Here is a 24,963-nt window from a genome sequence, read left to right as displayed (position 1 = left end):
TGGACACATTATCACAATGTTGTCACGTGCTGAAATTCCTGTTTTGAGGTGAGGATGTGATCCAAACTGAAACCTGACCCAAAAATCAGGTTGAACATATAATTAACTGTTGCGGCGGGAAAAAAGCTAAACTAAATTATAGAATAAGTATTTGACCATACAACATTTTGGTCATTGTGTATTACAGTTCAAAAGATTAAAAAAAAGTTTGTATTTTTTTGTTTAATAGGCCAGATTTTTGCTACTGTGACAGGCTCATAGGCCACGCCTCCTCCCCATGTGACTGACAGGCGCACTGGCCACGCCTCCTCCCCTGAGACTGACAAGCGCACTGGCCACGCCTCCTCCCCTGGGACTGACAGGCGCACTGGCCACGCCTCCTCCCCTGGGACTGACAGGCGCACTGGCCACGCCTCCTCCCCTGGGACTGACAGGCGCACTGGCCACGCCTCCTCCCCTGGGACTGACAGGCACACTGGCCACGCCTCCTCCCCTGGGACTGACAGGCGCACTGGCCACGCCTCCTCCCCTGGGACTGACAGGCGCACTGGCCACGCCTCCTCCCCTGGGACTGACAGGCGCACTGGCCACGCCTCCTCCCCTGGGACTGACAGGCGCACTGGCCACGCCTCCTCCCCTGGGACTGACAGGCGCACTGGCCACGCCTCCTCCCCTGGGACTGACAGGCGCACTGGCCACGCCTCCTCCCCTGGGACTGACAGGCGCACTGGCCACGCCTCCTCCCCTGGGACTGACAGGCGCACTGGCCACGCCACCTCCCCTGGGACTGACAGGCGCACTGGCCACGCCTCCTCCCCTGGGACTGACAGGCGCACTGGCCACGCCTACCCCCCTGGGACTGACAGGCGCACTGGCCACGCCTCCCCCCCTGGGACTGACAGGCGCACTGGCCACGCCTCCCCCCCTGGGACTGACAGGCGCACTGGCCACGCCTCCCCCCCCTGGGACTGACAGGCGCACTGGCCACGCCTCCCCCCCTGGGACTGACAGGCGCACTGGCCACGCCTCCCCCCCCTGGGACTGACAGGCGCACTGGCCACGCCTCCTCCCCTGGGACTGACAGGCGCACTGGCCACGCCTCCTCCCCTGGGACTGACAGGCGCACTGGCCACGCCTCCTCCCCTGGGACTGACAGGCGCACTGGCCTTGCCTTCGTTACTATGACTAACAGGCACACAGGCCACGCCTTCTTCCCTGTTGCTGACAAGCTTTCAGGCCACGCCTCCTTCTCTGGGACTGACAGGCACACAATCTACCCCTTCATTACTCCGACTGATAGGCACACAATCTACCCCTTCATTACTCCGACTGATAGGCACACAGACCACGCTTTCTTTATTGTCACTGATGGGCACACAGGTCACGCATCCTTCTCTAGGACTGACAGGCGCACAAGCCAGACTTCTTTCCAGACACAGAGGCTTCACCATCTTTGTTACTTACAGGCACACAGATCACTCTTTCTTCCCAGGGACTAACAGGCACACAGGCCACGCCTCCTTCAATGATCGTAAAAGGCATTATGTTTGTGTTTTCAGATCATCAAAGAAATCTGATCTGCAATGCCGCAGCTAACCAGGCCAAAGACATGGACTTGAGTGTTGTAAGGCTCATGTTCACTGCCTTTCTGCCGGACAGCGAGGGCGGCTTCACCCGCAGACTCGAACCTGTCATATCCGAGCCCATCTACGACAGCAGTAAGTCCCTCAGCACACACCTTTTTGTCTCTCTCTCACACACACCTCTTGTTTGTGCTTCAAAACAGGAACAGGAACTTACTGTTGTTTACAACAATACATGTAATAGTTATGACAATGTTACGATGATATCATAATAAAAGGTTATAAAAAAAACCATATGTCATGCTGTGGAAAATATACTGTAATGACTGGATTATAGTCCATCGCAAGGCACACGAGCAACACGAACGTGAGTAAAACTCTGGAGGAGAGGAAGAGTGAAGATGCCGATGTTGGCATGCCTTATTAGTCTTTATTATAATCTTTTTAGAAACATATCTACTTCTTTTTATGTCATTTTCAACACCGCTGCACATGTGCATTATCTGTATAACTGAACAAGTATAATTTCTAGTGAGACATCCATAATTTTGGCCTCTAACTTGCCTAGCAACAATGTTCTCACACGCTTAACCACAACCACATGCATATTGAGTGCTCAACTTCCTGTGTCAAAAACACAAATCTTCTCAAGATGAATTGTTCAACAAACCTGAACACAGAGACCGTGCGAGAAGGAGAAAAAAAAAACCTGCACAGCTTTATTTGTGTTTGCCTGACGACTTATGCGGTAACAGCAGTTAGTTTGAGGAAACAACAAAGAGAAACAAAAGAGAAATGGAGGATGACAGAAGAAAAAGGAATGAGGAATAAAGACAAGGAAGCTCATGAACATGAACCGTGTGGCCTGAGCGTGATGAAACTGCTCATGTCTTAAGAAGCAAGAAACGAAACAGAGCCTTGGGTTTTCTCTATCTCTCTCGCGCTCTCTCTCTCGCTCTCTCTTTCACACTCTCTGCCTGTTGAAAACTAGTCATCACTGCTTACCCTCAATGAAACTAGGTTTACTTTCTATTTCCACTTATCGCTCTCACACTTGACATGAGCTGGCAATAGTATTAGCACCCATCAAGAGAATGGCCACCAAATAAATAAATAGAATTTGGCACCAAGTGATAAGTGCATCGTTTACAGTTGTGGTCTTCAAAGTGCAAGACGAGAGCATGATGGTTTATAGACCATAATCATCATCATCATAAGCCAAAAGACCATGGTGGTGTTTGATATCTCAAGGAACAGCGTTAATTTAAAAATAGGACCATGTCAGACTGAAAATCTTCTCGTATTTCCTTCCTCGTACAGTCAGAGACCCTCATGCAAGTTTCCCATGTGCTGTTGCTACAAAACAAGCCCAAAGCTCCACTCTTTGAGCAGCATGATGATACGCTGCGTTAGGTTTTCTCCAACCTTTCCGCTGTGCATGATGACATGATGACCATGTGGAAGATGGAAGATATGGAAGATAAATTTCCTTCTCAGAATCTCGTCACTTCACCTAAAGTTTCACCAACGTGGGGCAGATGTGAACAAAGAACAGATTTATTCTAACAAGAGAGAAACAATCAGGTCAAGTGTTTATATTATAAATGTTTACCTACTTAGCGGATTATCAAAGGTCTCAGTCTCATCTGGATCAGGTTAGACTGTTCCGGTACACGATGTACCAGTCAAAAATTATACAGACTCTGGTTATATTAAAACCTCTGTTGGCCGCATTGTCTCATCAGCGCTTTCAGTGCAAGGCTACTGTCTCCCCAGTCACAACTCTGCAGGTGTGAAAGTGTTACATCAGTCCATTTGTAACTGAGGTGCGAGCAAAAATGGGCGCCCCAATCGTGATTTGCACAAAAGATCATTTATCGTGCAACGCTTTGCTTTTTGGGGGGTCTGAGGGTGTATCCTGTGCCAAAATGACTCACAGAAGCAATCCTCCCTATTGTACTGATCTTGCTTCATCAGACTTTCAAAAAGTCAAGGAGATTATCTCGAAAAATTTGGTTATTAAAAAAAAAAGTCTAAAGCCAGAGTGTGGATAATTTTGAACTCGCTCTCGGATTGTTTATCCTGTTTGTGAATAGTCCCATTATTAGTGGGAATTTTAGGGTCCATGTAAACACAGCGGTTGTTTGGAGATGGCCTTATAATCCAGATTTATTCCAGTTTAATGAGCAACATTTACTGTTACCATTTAAAGAAGTTATTGCTATAATTTCTAGAAACAGTAAGAATTCTTGTTGATTAACTAATTTTACTCATTTGACGATCATTCTCTTTACAGTAGTAGAAGTATCAAGGGTGTGCTTCTTTTTGTCCTTTTTTTTTGCAACAAAATATGATTAATTGAATTCTATACAGTTTCTTTTTTTTGATTCTCTGGAGTTGCTAGCTTTGGTTTAAAGTATTTTTTTAAATACATAAAAATATTCTGACTTAATAGTGTACATCTACTGTACAAAACTGCCTTGTTACTTTTGACATGTCATGTCGGTGTTGCGTGACCACCATTTTGTCTGCATTCAGTCTCAAATTTCTATCGATTTCTCAACAAATAATCTGTTTGGGGTTTTTTTTGTTTCACAGAAGCCCCGAACGCTTCGAACCTGAAGATCGTGCGGATGGATCGCACTGCAGGGTGTGTGACGGGCGGGGAAGAAGTCTACCTGCTCTGTGACAAAGTTCAGAAAGGTGAGACAGCCCAGTCACTCCGGGTCAGGTTCTGTAATTATATTCACCGCATGGAGGAAGTCCATCTGATTTCTCTCAGAGAGGGAATTCCCCTCCTGGCATGCAAATGAGATCAGGAGGAAAGTTTACATCTCACATACTCTTTTCATTCATTGCTCATGGATCCAATTTTTTTTCTTTCTTTAAGTTCCTATTCATAATGCAGCTGTATTTCTCATTTGTCTCTCTCTTATTGTCTTTCTTTTAGTGTCCTTTGTTTGTTTGTTTGTTTTCTCTTCCAGAAACTCTCTCTCTTCCTCTCTCTCACTGTCTTGTTTCTCTCTCCTTAACCTATATGTCTTTTTTTTTTTTCTCTCTCTGTCTTTCGCGCTCTCTCTCTCTCACTCACTCACTCTCACACATGAACACACACATGTCTCAGGTTATAGGCCGCCATCCGTTTTTCCTGTCTGTCATGCTTTGTATGTCCCTCTGTCCCTCCCTGTCTCACTCTCTGTTTTGTCTATATGTCTCTCTACCACTTTCAGTTACACTCTGTGTCCTTCTCCTTCCCAATTAACGTCTTCTCTCCTACTCTTCTTGTTCTTGTTTATATTTTTCCCATTTCTCTCCATTTCTCTTTCTCCTCAGTTCAACAGCCGATATCAGGAACGCTCAACATATCCGATGATATTTTTGAACTAAAAACTCTGCCGGCGATCATACATGATCTTTCATATATTTGGCACCACTTCTGCTTCTTCTTTTTGTGTTTACGGCCACTAGTAGTCCGAGCAAATGAAACTTCATATAAAATCAAAGCACACATCACTCACGCCTACAATCAGCGTCGATCTGCGAACATTTATTAATTTTTTTGCCATGCAGGAAATAAATTGGAAAGATCCATAAATTAGCATGTGCTGCTTGTGTGTGTAGTCAGCTGTACTAGGAAGTAATGCCCTGTTTCTGATGAGCTGGCTCAGGTCTGATGTCACGTTGTTGTTGTTGTTGTTGTTGCCGCCAGATGACATCCAGGTGCGCTTTTATGAAGATGACGAGACGGGAATCGTCTGGGAGGCATTCGGGGATTTCTCTCCCACCGACGTGCACAGACAGGTGAGTAACACGCCGCACCAGCTAAAGATGCATTGATGTGAAAAGTTCACCGTCTCAGATCGGCATGATGTCACGGCATCTGATTGAATGTTTTAAATTCCAACGTTGATTAATCTACTCATTGATAAGTAGTAAATAACACAAAATCTTCTCCCGCCCAGTTCGCCATCGTCTTCAAGACGCCGAAGTACCGCGACCAGAACCTCCAGAAGCCCATCTCGGTGTTCGTGCAGCTCAAGAGGAAGTCAGACAGTGAGACGAGCGAGCCCAAACCCTTCACTTATCACCCACAGATCATAGGTACGGAAGTGCTGCTTTACCTGTTACCCACTCGTCACCTTTCACCCACAGATCACAGACGCTCAGTTTTTCCGACGAACTGAACAGAACATAAGTCACCGAGACCTGCCTAGCGCTCAACGTCCTGTTAGCGTTGCTCTAATGGATAAACGCCGCAACTATGCACGTCGACGGTTTATTCACAGCAGTATAATTTTACAGTCTTAAACTTTTAAGGTAAGATTATAAATACAACAGATAGATAAACACACATTAGGATAAACACTAAAACAAACTTTAGCACAGATGGAAGGAAGAAGTCCTCCTACGATCTGGTGTTTTTTTTTTTGTTTTGTTTTTTTTTTTAGTATCAAATATCTAAAAACCACAAGTGGAAATTTCATCCTTCTGCACCTTCGCGTAAAAAAACGTATTGAGGTAGAGCACCAACGCACGATTACCGACCAATTAGGTTATTTTTTTCATTATATACATACAGTATAAATTAACTTGCTATGATTTGTGGATCAAATCATGAATGATTTCTTGCGTCTCTGCTTTTTCATGCATAGTAAAGGTTTTTTTATCGTTTTTTTTTTTTTCACTTGTTCTGGATTTCTCTCTCTCGTCTTTCATTTTCCTTTTGTCATTTTTAATCTCTCTCACTTCCTCATCACATCAGTTGTGTACCATCGCTGTCCGTTAGCTCTCTATTCCTTCTTCTCAATATATAAAGTGCAAATATAATCCACATCATTCACTTTTTTTCGTTTTGTTTGCAACAGATAAGGAAGAAGTGCAGAGGAAGAGACAGAAGACACTGCCCAATTTCCCGGATTACGGCGGGAGTGGTGTAGGGGGCATGTATAGGGGACCAGGAGGTGGGCCTACATCAGGGGGCAGCCACACTGGAGGAAGTAGTGGAGGAGGGACAGGTGGAGGTACGCAGGGGGTAAAATGATTGTGAAAAATTTTGTGAATAAAAAAAAAAAAAAAACATTAAATATCTCTATTTTTGCGTGAATGTTTTGTGTAGGTCATTATTACCAGGGTTATTATAACAACTTCAACTCCGGCTACGGCTTTCCGCCATCCATGGGTGGAGGAGGAAGCGGCGTTAAACACTGTGAGTAGAGGCGAGATATTTTTTATATTAATCAACATGATTAGAGTATCATCATTATTACTGTTTTGTTGTTGTTGTTGTACTGAAGCCCCGCCCACACTGCTTTGATTGACTCATCAGCGATTTAAAAGTTGTGGCTTTCTAACTATTACATCACAAGCTCAGACCCCTCCCTCCCTCTGACATCCTCAACAGGCAATCACGGTCCAGTGGAAGACACAGACGAAGAGAGCGACAACGATCTGGACGACGATCCGGGGACCGGAGGAGTGTGTTACCGGCCTGAATTCCTGGTGTCCGACGGGAGGAGTGAAGAGAGTAAGGATCTGGACAAGTCTGGAGTGTGTGACTCAGGCAATGCAGGTGAGTTTAAAGAACTCATCACTCACACACGCACATACACACACACACAATCCATTTCAGCCTTTTTTCTCTACTCAGTCTATGGGGATGAACTTATCTATGTGTGTGTTTTTTGTTTTCCGTTCAGATTGTGTGTTTGAGCCGCGGTTAGTCGAGCTAGCACATAGGCACGCCAGCGCTTTGTTCAACTTTGCCGTAAGTGGTGACCTTCGCAGGCTGCTGGTTCCACAACGCCCTCTGATGGCTGCACAGGACGAAAACGGAGACACGTGTGTATCTCATCTCCCATATATACACACGTTAATAATTAGTCTGCCAAATGCCTAAATGTAATAATTATTCCACTGTAGTCTTTGTGTAGTTTGTATATATTTTTTTTGCGTGTGTGCGCACATTCAGTGGGCTGCACCTGAGCGTGATCCACAGTCAGACGGATGCAGTGAAGAACCTAGCAGAGGTGATGGCGGCGATCCCCGGGGAGGACGTGGTGAACATGAGGAATGATCTGTATCAGGTACTTTACGTGCACACATACACACTTACTCACATTGAGGTTTAACTGTCTCTCATCCTGCAGTAGTAACAATAAAGTGTATTTTTGTGTGCACGCTTTGATCCCAGACTCCACTGCACCTGGCTGTATTGACCGAACAGAAGGAAGCAGCCCAGGCGTTAATGGAGGCGGGAAGTGACCTCGCTCTGACTGATCGCCATGGCAACACGGCACTCCACTTGGCCGCCCAGCAGAAGGACGGAGAGATGATGCGGGTGCTCCTGAAACATCAAGCGGCGCTGGAGTTAAGCAGCATGCACAACACAGCAGGTACAAACACACACACACACACAAATGCAATGAGGAGGAAAAAAACAGTATTGTTTTTGCTACATTTGCATGATGAGATTTTTGCACATGCAGGTCTGTGTCCTCTTCATATCGCCATCTTGACTAACAGCCTGAGCAGCGTGAGGGCTCTTCTGGAGGCAGGGGCTAACGTGGAGGTTCAGGAACGTACATGCGGTCGAACGCCACTTCACCTCGCTACTGAGCTTGACAACGTCTCGCTCGCCGGATGCCTCCTGCTAGAGGTGCGTGTGTTCAATTGTGTACATGTGCATACACAACACAGCTGTTACAAACTATGCCAGGACTTCCTTATTTGTTTATACCTATATCTTTGTTTGCATACACTGGCCAGTTATGAGAAATAGCACCAATGAAGTATAAGTGAGGGATTGAACACTTTTCCTTTTATTTGAGGAAAATAATCAGAAGACGGTACGATATGATCAGCTGCAATTACTTTTATTACTTTTATCAAGTCATGTTCGTTGCAGTAGCACATTCTGAAGGTTTTCCTTGTTCGTATAACACGTAAATTTTCCAAAGAATACAATCTGTCATTAATAATAAAACAACATTTCATACTTATTATCCACTTAATAATTAATCAATAGGTAAGGTTAAATTTTAGTGTTTGAGAAGAAAGTTATCACTTAGGTTTGAGCAGCTTTGATCGTGTTTTTTTTTTTCCCCCCAAGTCATAAATTCACACACAGTCATTAATTAACAGTGTACACACACACAGTACACCGATACTAAAAAGTCCAGGCCACCAGAGGCAAAAAAAAAAAAAAAATCCTCCGTAAGAACATCAGGAAGAAAACTTAAAGAGGAACTGAGTCATTTTAAAAAGGGGGAACTTTTTCATGTCTGATCGAAAATACACAGTGGATTACAGGGGGAGCGGCACATGCATGTAATCCGACATGGTGACTAATTATACGCTATTGTTTAAAAGTTTGGAATAAACACCAGCTTTCATGTAAAACCAGCTTCCATGTTGTTCTAAAATATTCGACCCAGACACCAGATTTGATCTTTATCGTCTGGCATCTTTGATCTGAAAGGAGGCAATGTGTGTTTATATTCAGAACGGGATTAGACACTTAGATGAGAGATCATCTATAAACATAATTAATTAAACCAATGAGATGGTAAAGCTATGTGTTTTTTTTATTTAATATTTCTGTAATAAATCATCATTAAACCCACCCTTATAAAAAAGGTAGTGTGTGGGGGGGGGGGAACTTTAGTTTAACAGTATGGTTAAAATACTGTGCGCGTGTATGTGTGCAGGGTGATGCTGAAGTGGACAGTCTGACGTATAACGGGTCCACGGCGCTTCACATCGCAGCAGGACGGGGCTCTCTCAAACTGAGCGCGCTCCTCATCGCCGCAGGTATGTACACGTGTATGTGTGTGTGTGCTTGCGTGTGTGCGTGCATCCTGTTGTTTAAGCTCGTGACTGAGTCTAGCAAAGTCGTAATGTTTTGTCTGTTCATTCCAGGCGCAGATCCTCATAAAGAGAATTTCGAGCCGCTGTTCTTCAGAGACGAGGAGTGCTGCAGGGAAGACCGAGACGATGTGGACGAGGGCTACATCCCAGGGACAACCCCACTTGACATGGCAGCTTCTTCGGAGGTCAGTCATGTGACTTCTCCCTGAGTGAAACGATTTCCTGGAAACTTATTAAAAATTTTTGCAATTAAAATTTTTTTTAAATTGCATCCAATAAATGGATGGATGAATGAATGGATGGATGTGTAGATATGTGTGAATGAGTGTGGATGTAGTTATAATTCAGGCAAGAACTAATTATACAGAAATGCATGATTTATTTATTTATTTATTTTTTAAAAAGGAAGGGGGCAGGGTTAAGCACAGTTATCATGATTGGGGGGGGCAAAGTCAAGATCTAAAAAAATTATTAAATATGCTTGATGGTCGGCCAGTTTGATGTGACTGACCTTCGGAGGGGAAAAAAAAAGAGATTAAAAAGAAAATCTTGCCACGCCCTGATCAGAATACACACTCAGACCATGCTGACAAATACCACAAATGCCACTAGTGAGTGTGTGTTCACGCACTGAGGTAAGATCGATACTCAGTTACCTAAGTCTATGTTTGACATTGTGCTCAGAATGACTACAGCCACCTGCTTTCCCCTTCAGTACTAAGGAACTTTGATGATAAAATAAAAAAAATTTTTTAGATTGTTTCAGGAAGATTAAACCTCAAAGTTAGTTACCGCCCTCTGCTGTCTGAAAAATAAATTACAACTTAAATAACTTGAATTGTTTGGAATAACTTTTAACCTGCCCTTGAAAAATTGTATCTACTCATGGAAGAGTGGGCGGGGCCTGTTCCAGTGTTGGAAAAAAATGTAACCAGACATCTGAAACGAATTTGTGATTCATGACATAGCGTTATTGTGAATTATCTATGATGTCTGTCTTTATGAACACAAAGTTATTATTATTATTATTATTATAGATTTAGGAATGATTAAACACTGCACATCTTTGAATGACGACCAACATAACACACAATGAATTAACTGTTGTTGTTTTGTTTGTTTGTTTTTTTAAGTGTTTTTAATGAATTTAATTTTTTTGGAAGGTGAGGGAAATCCTGAAAGGTAAACCGTACCAGCCCAGCACTGTCGTCATCCCACCACAAGGTATTTAGCGAATATTTTACTCCTAGCATAGATTAATCAGCATTGTCTGAACAATTAGAATTTAATTGTGTTATCTGTGTGGTTGAGAAGTCATGTGGTTGTGTGTCTCTGTGTGTGTGTTTAGGAGACATGCAGAGTCTGGGCGCGGAGACGAAGCAGGCGCTGTGCAAATGTCTGGAGGAGTCTCCGGGTGGCTGGGAGAGTCTGGCACACACACTCAGACTGGGCATCCTCACCAACGCCTTCCGCCTCAGCCCACGGCCAGCGTGCACACTTCTGGACAGTTACGAGGTACACACCCCTCTCTCTCACACACACACACACACACATACGATCCTTCTCTCTATACTGTATATTCACTGTTCTCGCTGTGTGATGTGCAGGTGTCAGGCGGGACAGTGTGCGAGCTCTTAGCAGGTCTGAAGAGTATCGGAAACAGCGGCGCCGTGAGCATCCTGCAGGAGCGCATGGCGTGCGAGGAAAACGATGACGCACACGACGGACATCTGACCACCGGTAGGCTTTTTCACCAAACAGACATACTTAAACAAATACAGTTGACCTTACAAGATTAATAACCATCACGCCACGACACACCCTGAACATGACTAGTTTTGGCCCACGCATACATACACTCCCAGATGATGTCATACACTTCCTTTTTCAGCAGTAATGCCTTCACCTTGGCTGAAACCCATCAGTTAGTGGCATGTGTCACATTCGGGGTTTCCCTGATAAAGGGGCAGCGACAGCACTCCCTCTCTCTGTAGTTTCTGTATGGTCATCGTGCGTGCCTGTTTGTGTGTGTGATGAAATATTGTAGTTGTAACCCAGAAGGGAAGGGGGAGTTCCCACTCACGCTAAAGCAGAACTGAGATCCCATTTGTGTACGAGAAACAAAGTGACACATAGAGCAAGGTTCTGGTTTTGATGGAGTGACGGTGATCGAGAGGAAAACAGGGGAATTCTCCCACCTTGTTGTTTTTTTTTTTTTTTTTTTTATCTTGGGTTTATTAGGAAAGTGAAAATTCTTTGACTCACTATGAGGCGTGTTTGTGCTTTTGTAATAAAGTACCAAATTTTCCCGAACCATGTTTTGTCCAGCAAGTCATATCGTGTACCTTGCTCATTTGTTGAGCTATTTTCGTTGACGCATCACTCCAGAGTTTACTGGTACCCGTAGCGAAGTCGTAATGTTACTGTTGTTACCTGGTTATTTTTTTAATAGCAGCATGTTTATTATTGTTTTGTTTTATGATTTAAGATTAGTAGTTGCTGATATTTTATTCCTTTAACTCCTTCCTCTTTTTGTTTCTCTTTTTCTCTCTGCCCCTGTAGACGGTGGTGTCTCTGCAGGCCTGCATGTTCTAAAATTATCTCCGTCAGACGACATAGGCGTGTGTGATAGCGGTGTCGAGACATCTTTCCAGTAGTCGAACCCCACCGTGATTGACTCGCTCATCTCCGTCTGGAGCCAAAGTCCCCAACCTTGAGCTACGAGCTGACAATCATCAACGCCCTCGGATCTGGGACTCACCTTTGGCCTCTGTAATTGGCTGCTGTTGAGCCACGCCCACACGCAGGACCATTGCCTAGGCAGCGCTTGGGGTGTTGTGATGGCGAGGCGCACTTGGTTAAATAATTTCACTTGATTTTTTTTTTTTACAACTACATATGGTTTTTCTTTTATTAAGACATAATCCGTGACAATCGGGTTTGTTTTCTGACAGATATTAAATATGCCTACGTCAATGTCCAGAAAAAGTGTACAACTAGCTATATACAACCGTGAAACGTTTTTGTGTGGTATAATTAGCAATTGTCAGGAGTTTCATTATTCAGGGTTTATACTTTACTGTTAATGTTCCTTATGTTCCTCAGGAAACACTGCACTCCATTTAGCTCTACCTGCTTCATGTAGTCAGGTTCATCCCAAAGTTCTGCATTTTTTTTTTTTTTTTTTTTTTAAATCTTGGCCTTTTTTTTTCTCTCTTTTTCTCTTTTTTTTCGGTGGCCCTTGGACCAATAGGCGTCTTTAGTAAACTGAAGAAAAACATGAAAGGACGCTTCGCAAGAAAGAAATTACAGCAGCGGTGTGTGTTGAACTTCATTATCTCTTACCATTTTATCTAAGCTTTTCATCTCCTCTTGCATTGCACAGGAGTTTATGGGTACTGTCTTGATTTTTTTTTTTTATCATTGTTGTTGATTGTGGTGCTACAATTAGAAATGAGCGTGTTTCTATTATTTTTAAGAATTTTATAAGCTGCCATGGTACCAAACTTCCAAATCTAACAAGGGAAGCCTCACAGTTATCTTCAAACGCAATATTTTAAAGTACACCCAAGACAGTTTTAGTTTAAAGTTTGCCCCTAACTCGCACGTTAGAAAGGCTTATAGCATTCCATATGCTTTGATTCATTCATCATTTAGTCCAGGAAAGGCTGGCCGTAAGGTGGGTAGTGCACTGTCGCAGGTTCGCCTGTTTCTGGAAACTCTGAGGAAACCAAAGAAACCCAGACTGACAAGAGGAGAAGAAGCCCTGAGCTGTGAGACAGCAGTGTTAATCATCTCCAGTTTACAGTCTTTTGCAAGCCATGTTGTCCAGATGACTCTGATCTGGATCCCTGTTTACTCCAGCAGATCTACATAACAGTCATCTCCATTTAGCTGACCTGGATCAGCTTCTGTGCACATTCAGTTCATAAATCAGATTCACAGACGATTCGGATTCGCATTCAGCCAAGACATTTCAGCAGATTTATCATGAATCCACGTGAATCTTATTTGGATTCACTACTTGTTTCATGTGATATATGCAGAGCCGGTGTGTGTGATGCTCTTTACACTGTAAGGTTTTAAAGAAACTAGAGAAATGTTTACCAGAGAGTTTTCCCCTCATGTACTTACAATACATGTTAGTATAATCATATAACAGAAACCAAAAATAACTGTACACAATCTTGTGTTCAGGTACAAGCTCCTGAAAATTCGTTTTACTTTACTGCTCCGGATAACTGGATAGATTTATGATGTGCATTTATTATTATTTTTGTAAGTGGTGTTCTCAGTATCTCATCATATTTGCTGCAGACTACGGTCTTGTTATATAGTGATGAAAACCAAAGCGTTCTTATTGCTTCGCAGTTAAAATGTATTTATACTTGGCTTTCAAATGGGTTTTTATTGATGTACTTTTATAATAAAACTATTAATTACATTTGTGTGTATGCGTATGTGCCATTATGTCTGCCAATGTTCTACTGTGTAGTTAAAGTGGATTCATAACATTAAGCCCAAGTTTTGCTTTAGTGTTTACATGCTAACATGGCTAATAAGAGCTAGTCTGAGGTAAAATCTATTTTGTTAATTTCTCCCTCAAACTTCAACCAGTTCTTTATTTTTTTATCTTCGTTGATTATCTTTGATGTTGAATAATTACCGAAAGTGTATTTTATTTATAAAGAAAGATTTTTGGTTGACCAACTTAGAAAGCTTGTTAGCTTCTTAGCTCCAGTTCAAAATTAAAGAATCTATTGTTTCATGACTGGTTTAGCTTAGATTTCTTGTAGGCAAGTGAATTTTTTTTTAACTTATTTTAAAATTTAAACATGATTAATAATAATAATAATAAATATTTTAATTTACGTGTCAAGGAAGTTGGATCGAATAGAGCATAATGTGTAATGACCTTTTTTGTCCACTAGATGGCAGACAAGCTGCAAGAAGCTTGCATTCAAATGTGCTTTAAAAAAAAAATTCTGCTTGTGATGCAAAAACCTTATTACAGTGGAGGGGAAAAACTGTTTTGCTAATAGTAAAGGAAAGTTATAACCATTAATTAACCAAAAATTATATCACTATAATTGTATTTATTATATTTAGTTTCAAATGCACATACAGTCTGGCACATACATTTTGGAACAAAGACATTTGACCTCTGTACATCACCACATTTAATTTGGATTGAAACACCCAAGTTGTAATCAAAGTCAAGACTTTCAGCTTTAAACAAGGGATTTGACAAAAGTGTGGTATTACAGCCATTGCCACACACACATGCCCATTTTAGTTAGTTAGTTATTTTATTTGTGTAGCACATTTAAAATAACCAATGGTTAACCAAAGTGCTTAACATGGTAAAAAAAAATCATTTAAGAGCAACAAGAACCATCAAGTAACCAATACATACTACTATAACACATGTTTAAAAGCCTCCGTAAACAGATACGTTTTTAAGTATGATTTAAAAATTTCAATACTGAAAGCATATCGGACATGGAAACTTAGCTTGTTCCAAAGGATTGGACCAGCCACAGAGAAAGCATGTTCACCTCTCCTTAAACGACTTTTCAGTATCGTGAGCAAGAGTTGGTCAGATGATCTACAGTAAGTGCTCTCTGAGGACTATATGGGTGAATCAAATCACTTGTATATTGTGACGCTTTACCCTTAATCGCCTTAAAAACAAATAACTCTTTAAATATCACTCTATATTCCACCGGCAACCAAGCAATTTTAGGGATTCATAAATAATGGAAAAATGGCTAACAAGCAGTTGCATGGCTGGGTGTGGCCTGTTCTCCTTCTTACTCCATGACTGTCGAAGTAGATAAAAGGCCCGGAGGTGCATTGCATTTATTATCTGATCACTCAAACTCTCAACATGAGGTGTGTGTGTGCAAGTTAAAGAAGCCATGACTAGGCTAAAGAAATAGATAACAAAAAAGATTGGGAGTAGCCAATACAAGAAATTATCTGGTAAGCTCAACAACAGTACACAGCCTGAAAAACCACAGAAGATAACTAAAGGAAATGGCCACAAAATTCTGTCCATGGTAAAGAAGAGCCCATTCACAGTATATAGCCAAGTCAAGGACACTCTTGAAGAGATTGCTATGTCTGATAAAAGCTACCCAAGCAAATAAATGCGCTATTCTTTACTAGCCGAGTCGGCTTCTCTCAACCTAATAGTGCATTCTTTTCACTTACTGACGATGAGACTGAAGGAGGAAAGACCCACAAACAAGCAGCAACTAAAGGCAGCTGCAGTAAAGGCCTGGCTAAGCATCTTGAGGGAGAAAATTCAGCATTTTGTCATGTCCATGGGTTCTAAACTTCATATAATCATTGACCATGAGGGATTTTCATTCAAGTTAAAAGTCATTTCTTAAGTTTTTAATTATGTTGGTTTGTCCCATTGTTTAATTCAATTATATAATTCCTGTATGGTTAATCCTAAAATATTTTTTAGCAAACCCCTTCGAATCAAAACTAAATGTTTTGACTAATATATTAAATTCAATGGTGTGGTGTACAGAGAATAAAAATCAAAACAAACAACAATTCTTTGTTCCAAATTTTATGGACCTGACTGTTATCCTATTTGACTGATCCCACCAAAGCTTAACAACTCAATTTGTTTTTAGACCTAATGTGTTTTGTGTGAGTGCAATAAAGAGGCAAAATATTATTGTGCACATTTAAGTAATAGGTTTAATATCTGGATAGATGGCTTCAAATACCGGATCTTTTTGAAAGTGATTCATGAAATTAATTTTAGGAAAACTGGAAAAAAGTTTTTTAAAAATCTGGCAACGTCTTTTTATAATTGTTTTAAGAACATGTGTATGACATACAGTGAAAGTGTGATCCATTACTACTGTATATTCTTCTCTTCCTCCTTCTACACACACACACACACACACACACACACACATACAGATGAGTATCTTGGCTATTTTGTGTAGATTAGTGTTAGTTTAATTTTAGGGTTTACCGCTACAATACTGTATGTGGAGACTTTTAAGAGAGGGGGTGTCAATACTTATGCAAACCACAGTATAAAGTACAGCGCATATTTACTGTATACACAGATAAACAACTCTTGGGGTTTTGTGATGGCAAGATGCATTTGGTTAAAAACCTTTTTTTTACAATTTTTTACATTTAATATCTGTATTATTTTATATTTCTTTATTATTATTATTTGAATACTTTATTCCATATGGTTTTAATTTTATTAAGATATACAGTAATGTGTGAGTAGTGGTTAGCACTGTTGCCTTGCACCTCCAGGGTCCGGGTTCAATTTCCGGCCAGACTCGAGTGCCGTCTCAGTGTGCATGGAGTTTGCATGTTTTCCCCATTCTTGGTGGGTTTCCTCCGGGTACTCCGGTTTCCTCCCACAGTCCAAAGATATGCAGGTTAGCCTAATTGCCGTTCACAAATTGCCTGTAAAGTGTGATTGAGTGTGTGTGTGTGTGTGTGTGTGTGTGTGTGTGTGTGTGTGTGTGTGTGTGTGTGCCCTTGGATGGATTGGCACCCTGTCCAGGATGGACCCTGCCTTGTGCCCTAAGCCTCCTGGGATAAGCTCCAGGTCCCTGCGACCCTGAATACTGGGTAAAAAGCTGTATAAAGGATGGGGAGGGAGGGAGTGAGTGAGTAATGTGTGACAATCAGGTTGTTTTTTAAAAGATATTAATTATGCCTACAACAGTGTCCAGAAAGTCAAGTCAAGTAGGACCAACGTGCTACATACATACATCATAAATCAACAGAAACTAACTAGTTAACAAATAAGTTAGTTAGTTAGTTAGTTAGTTAGTTAAAAACTAATTAGTTAGTTAATTAGTTAACATAAGACACCCAATTAACTCACTATCTAAGACAAACCAAGTTGATACCATAAATCAATAAAAACTATTTTAAGCGCTATACAAAAGACAACATGAAGTGTTCATGCAAATGTGCAAACAAGAGCAGCAACACGACAACGCGACAATGCAATATTATATGACAATGAGTTGAGGTAGCGCAAGTGACTGACATGAAAGATAAAAACCATAAGCAGCAGAGACAGGAAAAAAGTACTTTTTATTTAGGCTTTTAGTAAACTGAAGAAAAACAATAAAACGATGCGTGAAATAAAACATCATTATCTCTTACTATTTTGTCTGAGCCTTTCACTTAGTCTTGCACAGGAGTTCATGTGTACAATATTGATTTTTATTTTTATTCTTTTATTACTATCGTTGATCGTGGATGTGACTCCTTTGGTGTTACATTAGGATGGAGTCAGGTCCACAGACGACTCTGATTGAGATTCACATTCAGTCAACTCAGTTCAGCAGATTTATCCTGAGTCCATGTGAATCTTATTTGAATTCACTACTAGTTTAATGATAATAATAATAATAATAATAATTAGAACTTTATTAACCCTTGGAGCTACCACTGCCCCCTATATATGCGATATATGCAGAGCCGGTGTGTGTGATGCTCTTTAGACTGTACGGTTTTTAAAGAAACTAGAGAAATGTTTACCAAGAGATTTTTTTCCCTCATGTACATACAGTACATGTTAGTATAATCATATTACAGAAACCAAAAATAACTGTACACTAAAACCTTGAGTTCAGGTACAAGCTCCTGAAAAATTGTTTTGTTTTACTGCTTTGGATAACTAGATAGATATATAATGTACCTTTATTATTATTTTTTTTGAGTGGTGTTCCCACTAGAGTTTATTATTATTTTATTGCCTTGAACTTTTCATATTTGCTCCAGACTGCTCTCTTCTTATATAGCGATGAAAACCAAAGCGTTCTTATTGCTTAGCAGTTAAAATGTATTTATACTTGGCTTTCAAATAGGTTTTTACCCATGTACTGTACTTTTATTATAAAAACTAGTAATTATATTTGTGTGTGTATGTGTATGTTCAATTATGTTTGTTAATAGTTTATAAAATTAATTAAGCACATTTTAGTGTTTAGTGTTTACATGCTAACAGCTAATAAGAGCCAGTCTGAGGTAAAATCTCTTTTGTTCATTTCTGCCTCAAACCTCAACCAATTCTTCGTTTTTTTTTTATCCTCATTGGTTATCCTTATGATGTTGAATGATTATCTAAAAGTGTATTTTATTTTTAAAATATATATATATATTTTTGGGTGACCGACTTTTTAGCTTCTTAGCTCCAGTTCAGGATTAAAGACTTTTTTTCACAGCATTTCACGGCTGATTTGGCTGCATTTTTAGGCAAGTGGAACATTTTCTTAAATTTGTGATTAAAACTTGTGATACAAAAATTATAACAATATTATTAAATCGTTTTAATTTACGTTAAAGGGATATTAGATGCAGTAGACAAGACAAGTGTAATACCTTTCTCTGTCCACCAGATGGCAAACAAGTTGCACGAATCTGTTATTCATGGTATACCATGCTTTAAATGAATTTCTTCTGGTAATACAAAACCCTTATTATTAATATAAAGAGAAGGTTATAACCATAAATTAGCCAGTGATCCATATACATGACATTTTTGGAACAAGTTTTGGAACATAAATATGGTTTTGCTCTGTACACCAACGCATTTAATTTGAAATGAAACACTCAAGATTTCAGGCATGTCAAGACTTTAAGCTTTAAACAAGGGGTTTGACAAAAGTATGGCATTACAGTCATTGTCATACACACATACCTATTTTATCCATAAATAATGGAACAAGTGGCTGACAAGCATTTGCGCGGCTGGGTGTGGCCTGTTCCCTCCTTACTCTGTGACTGTTCAAGTAGATAAAAGTCCAGGAGGTGGTTCTATATGTTACGTTGGCAATTATCATCTAATTACTTGACCTCTTAACATGAGGTGTGTGTGTGCAAGTTAAGGAGGCCATGATTAGATAAAAAAAAATAAAAAAGCAAAAAGGATTAGGAGCAGTCAATACAAGGAATTATCTGGTAAGCTTAACTAGAACCAGTGCAGTGCCTGGAATACCACAGAAGATAACTAAAGTAAATGACCACAGAATTCTGTCCATGGTAAAGAAGAACCCATTTACAGTATAAGGCCATGTGATGGACACACTTGATGAAATTGTTGTATCATTGTCTACCATACCAAAGGCACAGAAATGGGATATTCTGAATGGGATACTAGCCATGTTACCTGCTCTCAACTTAATAGAGCAAGCTTTTTACTTACTGGAGACAAGACTGAAGGAAGAAACACCCAACAAACAAGACGGAACTGAAGGCAGCTGCAGTAAAGACCTGGCTAAGTATCTTGTGGGTTAGAAACCCAGATGGCAATAGAAAGAAACCTTGAGAGGAACCAGTCTCAACAGGGAAACCATCCTCATCTGGGTGATAAGAGAGAGCAGGAATTGATCTGCATTTATACTATGTGTTAGGTGGCAGGCAGTTCAGCTATAACATTTGATGTTAATTGACGGTAATATGGAGTCCAGTTAGTTATTTGCGGCTCAGGTAGACTTGTAGGAAATTCCGGTCCTGAACAATCGAGCAACCGCAGCCAAGTCAAGTCCTCAGAGAAACAGCTGCCAACATCAGTCAAGGCCAGAACCGTCTTCATGGTAGAGTGAAACCATCCCCAGACACCAGACGCGTCCCAAAGAGACACACATGTGACGAGATCTCCAACCAGAAGCGGGGCACCAGGATGGGTTAGACAGGTCCGGAGGGCAGAGGGAGTCTGGATCACTGGCAGCACAGGAACGACATGTGTAGCTCGACAGAGAGAGGGAAGGACTGAGAGGGGGAGAGAGAACAGGAGAGGGGAGAGCAGAAGAGGAGAGATGGCAGTTAGGTATGGTCACAGTCACATAATGTATAATGTGAATGTATATTTAGTGTAGAGTGCAAGCAGAGACTCGGCAGGACTAACTATGACAGCATAACTAAAAGGGAGAGCCAGAAGGAAACACATACACGAGGGCTCCCTAAGATGTAAAGCAAACAATCACCTAACCGCTAACAAACCTGAGTGATCAAAGCATTCCTGCTATCCGTTTTCACCCAAATGGGGATGAGTCATTTGAAAGTGAGGAAGACAGCATCTAAACATACCAGTTCACCATAATACTCTACGTCCATGAGTCCCCAGGTCCGCTTCTTTACCTAAGGCAAATCTATTTATAATAAATGCTTGATTAAATAAATAGGTTTTTAGCCTGGACTTAAACACTGAGACTGTGTCTGAGTCCCGAACACTATTTGTAAGACTATTTTATAACTTTGGGTCTTTGTAAGAAAAAGTTCTGTCCCCGGCTGTAGTTTTTATAATACGCGGTACTGACAAGCAGCCTGCATCCTTTGATCGATGATCAATGCGAAATTTCACAGGGAGCCAATGAACTGAAGATAAGATAGGGGTGATGTGCTCGTATCTTCTGGTTCTAGTGAGGACTCACGCTGCCGTATTCTGGACTAACTGAAGCTTGTTTATGCACCTACAGTAGTTGAGCAACCAGACAGTAGAGCGTTACAATAGTCCAACCTAGCAGTGATAAAAGCATGAATAGTTTTTCTGCATCATTTAGCGACAATATGGCGTGTATATAAAAATGGCTATAATTCATGAATGGTTAATCACACCTTAAATTAAAGCTAAAAGTCTTGACTTTTATTTCATATTCTATGTTGTGTTTGGAGAAGCCAAATGCAAAAAACTTATCTTAGTTTCAAATTTTATGGTCCTGACTATAGGTATTATCCTATTTGTCTGGTAATAACTCAATTTGTTTTTTGACCTAATGTGTTCTGTGGGAAGCAATAGTGCAATAAAACAGCATGAGTATGGGTTTAATAAAAAAGCAAGATATTATTAGGCATATTTAGCCTGATATTGGGATAGATGGATTAAAATATATGTTGAAAAATGATAAAAAAAAAATAATAATAATTTTCTTTTTTACTCAGCATTGGGTATGTTCCAAAATCTTTTAAATTAGCATTTATTAAACACCTAAACATGGTCAGAAACCTGACCATGACCCCTATCCATCTGCCCCTGTCCAATTACGGGCAGATATCGGAACCTACAGCTGAAAACTACAACAGGGGACGGAGCTTTTTCTTTTTTTTTTTTTTTTTTTTTTTTTACAAAGCCCCAAGGTTATGGAATAATCACAGTCTTAGTCTTTAAGTCTAGGCTAAAATCCTATTTATTTAGCCAAGCATTACTCAGGTTTGTTGACAGTGAAGTGACTGGTTGCTTTACATCCCAGTTCCCCCTCATGTCAGTGGCTTCTTCCTCCTTCTGGCTCTCCCCTTTAAGTTCTACTGCCATAGTTATTCCTGCCGAAGTCCCTGCTTGCACTCTGCACTAAATATACATTCATTTAATATATTATGGGACTTTGACCATACTGTTATATCTGCTTCTCTTCTCTTTTGGTTTGAAATGTCATTGGTTCTTTGCCCCTTGTGGTTTTCTTGGGATGCGGATGTTGACGGTTCCACTTTACCATGAAGACAGTCCTGGCCTCGGCTGATGCAGACAGCTATTCTCTGAGAACTTGTGACTCCAGTGGCTTAATAATCAAGACTGGAATTTCCTACATTTTACCTGAGCTTCCATTAATGAACTGGACTCCATATTAACTTCAAGACATCAACAGTTATATTGAACCAGGGCCGGAGTGGGACTCATTTTCAGCCCTGGAGTTCCATGCCTCAGACCGGCCCACTTTAGATCACAACCTATTATTATTAAAATCATGTAATTTTAAGCTTACATGTTAAGTCTACAATAGTGCAAATTGTTCTGTAAAGCCTTGTAATTCAGTGTATATTTCTAAAACATTTCCAATTCACAACTTTTGTTTGGGCATAGTAAATGGTTATACTGGAACTAATGCTGGCTTGTTCACACATCCTGTTACAGCAGCTCACCTCTTTCTTCCATACTGACAGAAGCAACCCTCTCATCACGACTGGCTCCTGGCTCTGATTCTGACACCAAATCATATTATGACAATGGTCATGATTCTCAGCACAAATCTCTCCCTTTTACAAAGTTTTCTGATCAATTTAGGTCAGTTTCGTTAATGTAGTGCTGAATCATCTAGCATTTCAGGGCACATTTCAGGGCACATTTCACATATGGCAGGTCTACACCATACACCATATATATATTATATTAATTCTAATAATATTCAGTTATTCACTCAGTGCGTAGCCTATTCCTACCTTTCCACTCTGGATTTGCAGGCTCATGGCTAGTGCATGGTGCTGGATCTAGCTTCTGAGGAGCTAAAAGACAAAGTTTCCCTGTTATGTGGCGTTATATAGTGTTATAGGCCACTATCGTTTAAATGGTATAACGTTTTGTTATATGCCACAACAACACACAATTCATTGACTTTATAATTATAATTATTTGTAAAACTAAGAAATAAAAGAATACTCTGGAATTAAATAATGTGTGTGTGTGGGGGGGGGGGGGGGGGGATGTGTCTGCTACACTAGATGGACCCACATAGAAAACTTTCACGGCATCAGAACACACGTAGAAACGGCTTTATCTGTCATTGAGAAACGGCTAATGTTACTTTCCTCCTGGATCTGTAAGCTAACTCACTTGCTAACGTTAGCTGTCAGTTAAACTCCTCTACAATAAATTCATCACTGGACGTATCAGCAGAAAACCTGACAACCCAGCGGCTGGAAATATTTTTTGTATTATTGTAACTTCAACCTAAACACACAGATGCCGCCGCTATCGTGTTCATATACCATATCCAACCTTTAAGTTGAACTGTGGTTTGGAGTTAAAGTTCAACATCTTTCCTTACACGTTTCATCGTCCTCATGTGGTGCTAGAAACTGCGAGCTTGTTTTAGTAAAAAAGGTGCCAATTTTGACACATTTAGCTGCGTCTGTTTCCAGAGCTTAGCTCTTTTTAATTCTTGCTTTCTCCGCGCCACCTTTGCTCTTTCTACTTTCCATCTTTCAACAGCTGATCCGGCCAGGAGAACTCTGCTGCGCTGACCTGGCGCTGACCCAGTGCTCCGACGCGTTACGTCAGGGTGCGTCTGCCAATAATACAGGCATTTTTTTTTTTTCGTTTTTATAAACACAAGAGCCACCATTGGAGGCGGCACAGGGACAGCGGTAGCAGCGTATGATCAACCTAATGCCATGACTGAGCAATGGGCTGGCCCACGAAAAAAATGTAATAAAAAAAAAAAGAAGAAGAAGAAGAAAAAAATTAGACGGCCCAAACATCAGACCGGCCCACCGGGAATTGTCCCGGTCCTCCCGATTAGCCACTCCGGGCCTGTATTGAACGTCCAGTTGCCTAACACACAGTATGACTGCAAAGCATTCCCGCTATTCGTTATCACCCAAATGGGGATGAGTTCCCTGTTAAGTCTGGTTCCTCTCAAGGTTTCTTCCTATTGACATCTCAGGGAGTTTTTTTCATGTCACTGTTGCCCTCGGTTTGCTTATCAGGGACCATCTGATCATTTTGATTCATACACAACTTTTATATTTCATACACATTTAATTTTTATTTCGATTCTGTAAAGCGGCTTTGCGAAAATGATCATTGTTATAAAAATAATTTAAGTGAAAAATATCGGATTCTTTTTTTAGTGGTGCATAAAATTTATTTTAAGAGACCTCTAACTAGAAAAGAAAGTAAAGGCAATCTGGTAGTTTTTTTCTGATAATTGCAAGTAAGACGCTTCATTAGCTCTTTAATACCAAATTTCCCTAAGGATCCTGATGTCATAGATCTTTAAGTAAAATTAAAAGTGCTTGGGAAAAGGACCTGATTCTGATACTTGGAACTTAATCCTCACTTGTCAATTCAATCTCTTTATGCACCTTCTTATTACAGTTTAAGCTTGTACATAGGGCTCATTTCTCCAAAGTTTCTCATTTATACCCTGATGTTGATCCTTGTTTTGATAAATGTAAAAATGGAGAGGCTTTTTTTATTTATATGTATTGGACAATATGAAATTCTAAAGGGATGTCTTTCAAACCCTGTCTGAATAAATACTGTATTGAAATCTTGAACTAAACCTTCTGATTGCTCTTTTTGCCATTATTGGAGTGGAATCTAAGCATCTAACTCCAGATAAATGTTGATTATTGTCTTTTGAGTCCCTCCTTGCCCTGCATTCTCTTTTATTTAGATGGAAAGATGCCACGTCACCCACTCACATCCAGTGGCGCAGGGATATTAATCGTTCCCTGGAGACGATTAATTACTCAATTAATAATTTAGCCTTGAAATTTCAACAGGTGTGGGGGGCCCTTCTTTCGCCTTTTTTAAATAGACTTAATAGATTTTTTTAATAGATTTTTTTTAATAGCTTAGACTTTTTTTATGGTTTAAGCCCCTTTCATTTGATTAGTTGTTTTTGTATCTGTGTATGTTTTTTTCTTCCCCATCTTCTCATTTTTTCCCTTCTTTTTTTTTGCACACAAAACCCAGACCTCCAGCTTCATGTTTTTGTTTCTTGCT

The 24,963-nt window shown here is 40.6% G+C and overlaps 1 protein-coding gene across 1 annotated transcript in view; it reads left to right on the top strand.

Annotated features, from left to right (window-relative positions):
* nfkb1 (nuclear factor of kappa light polypeptide gene enhancer in B-cells 1) overlaps nucleotides 1-13,893 on the top strand; it is a 28,399-nt gene extending 14,506 nt beyond the window's left edge. Inside the window, exons 7-23 of the mRNA XM_053515465.1 lie at nucleotides 1,560-1,718; nucleotides 4,182-4,286; nucleotides 5,293-5,384; nucleotides 5,546-5,684; nucleotides 6,449-6,604; nucleotides 6,700-6,789; nucleotides 6,985-7,152; nucleotides 7,280-7,421; nucleotides 7,552-7,666; nucleotides 7,774-7,975; nucleotides 8,069-8,238; nucleotides 9,290-9,392; nucleotides 9,501-9,634; nucleotides 10,613-10,673; nucleotides 10,798-10,964; nucleotides 11,057-11,189; nucleotides 12,012-13,893. Coding sequence (XP_053371440.1) covers nucleotides 1,560-1,718; nucleotides 4,182-4,286; nucleotides 5,293-5,384; nucleotides 5,546-5,684; nucleotides 6,449-6,604; nucleotides 6,700-6,789; nucleotides 6,985-7,152; nucleotides 7,280-7,421; nucleotides 7,552-7,666; nucleotides 7,774-7,975; nucleotides 8,069-8,238; nucleotides 9,290-9,392; nucleotides 9,501-9,634; nucleotides 10,613-10,673; nucleotides 10,798-10,964; nucleotides 11,057-11,189; nucleotides 12,012-12,106 — 2,231 coding nt within the window. The 3' untranslated portion in view covers nucleotides 12,107-13,893. The remainder of the gene's footprint in view (nucleotides 1-1,559; nucleotides 1,719-4,181; nucleotides 4,287-5,292; nucleotides 5,385-5,545; nucleotides 5,685-6,448; nucleotides 6,605-6,699; nucleotides 6,790-6,984; nucleotides 7,153-7,279; nucleotides 7,422-7,551; nucleotides 7,667-7,773; nucleotides 7,976-8,068; nucleotides 8,239-9,289; nucleotides 9,393-9,500; nucleotides 9,635-10,612; nucleotides 10,674-10,797; nucleotides 10,965-11,056; nucleotides 11,190-12,011) is intronic.
* Nucleotides 13,894-24,963: the final 11,070 nt, after the last annotated feature.

Source organism: Clarias gariepinus, chromosome 16 (assembly GCF_024256425.1).
Source record: "Clarias gariepinus isolate MV-2021 ecotype Netherlands chromosome 16, CGAR_prim_01v2, whole genome shotgun sequence".
Lineage (NCBI taxonomy): Eukaryota > Metazoa > Chordata > Actinopteri > Siluriformes > Clariidae > Clarias > Clarias gariepinus.
This window is presented reverse-complemented; position numbering and strand designations above follow the sequence as displayed.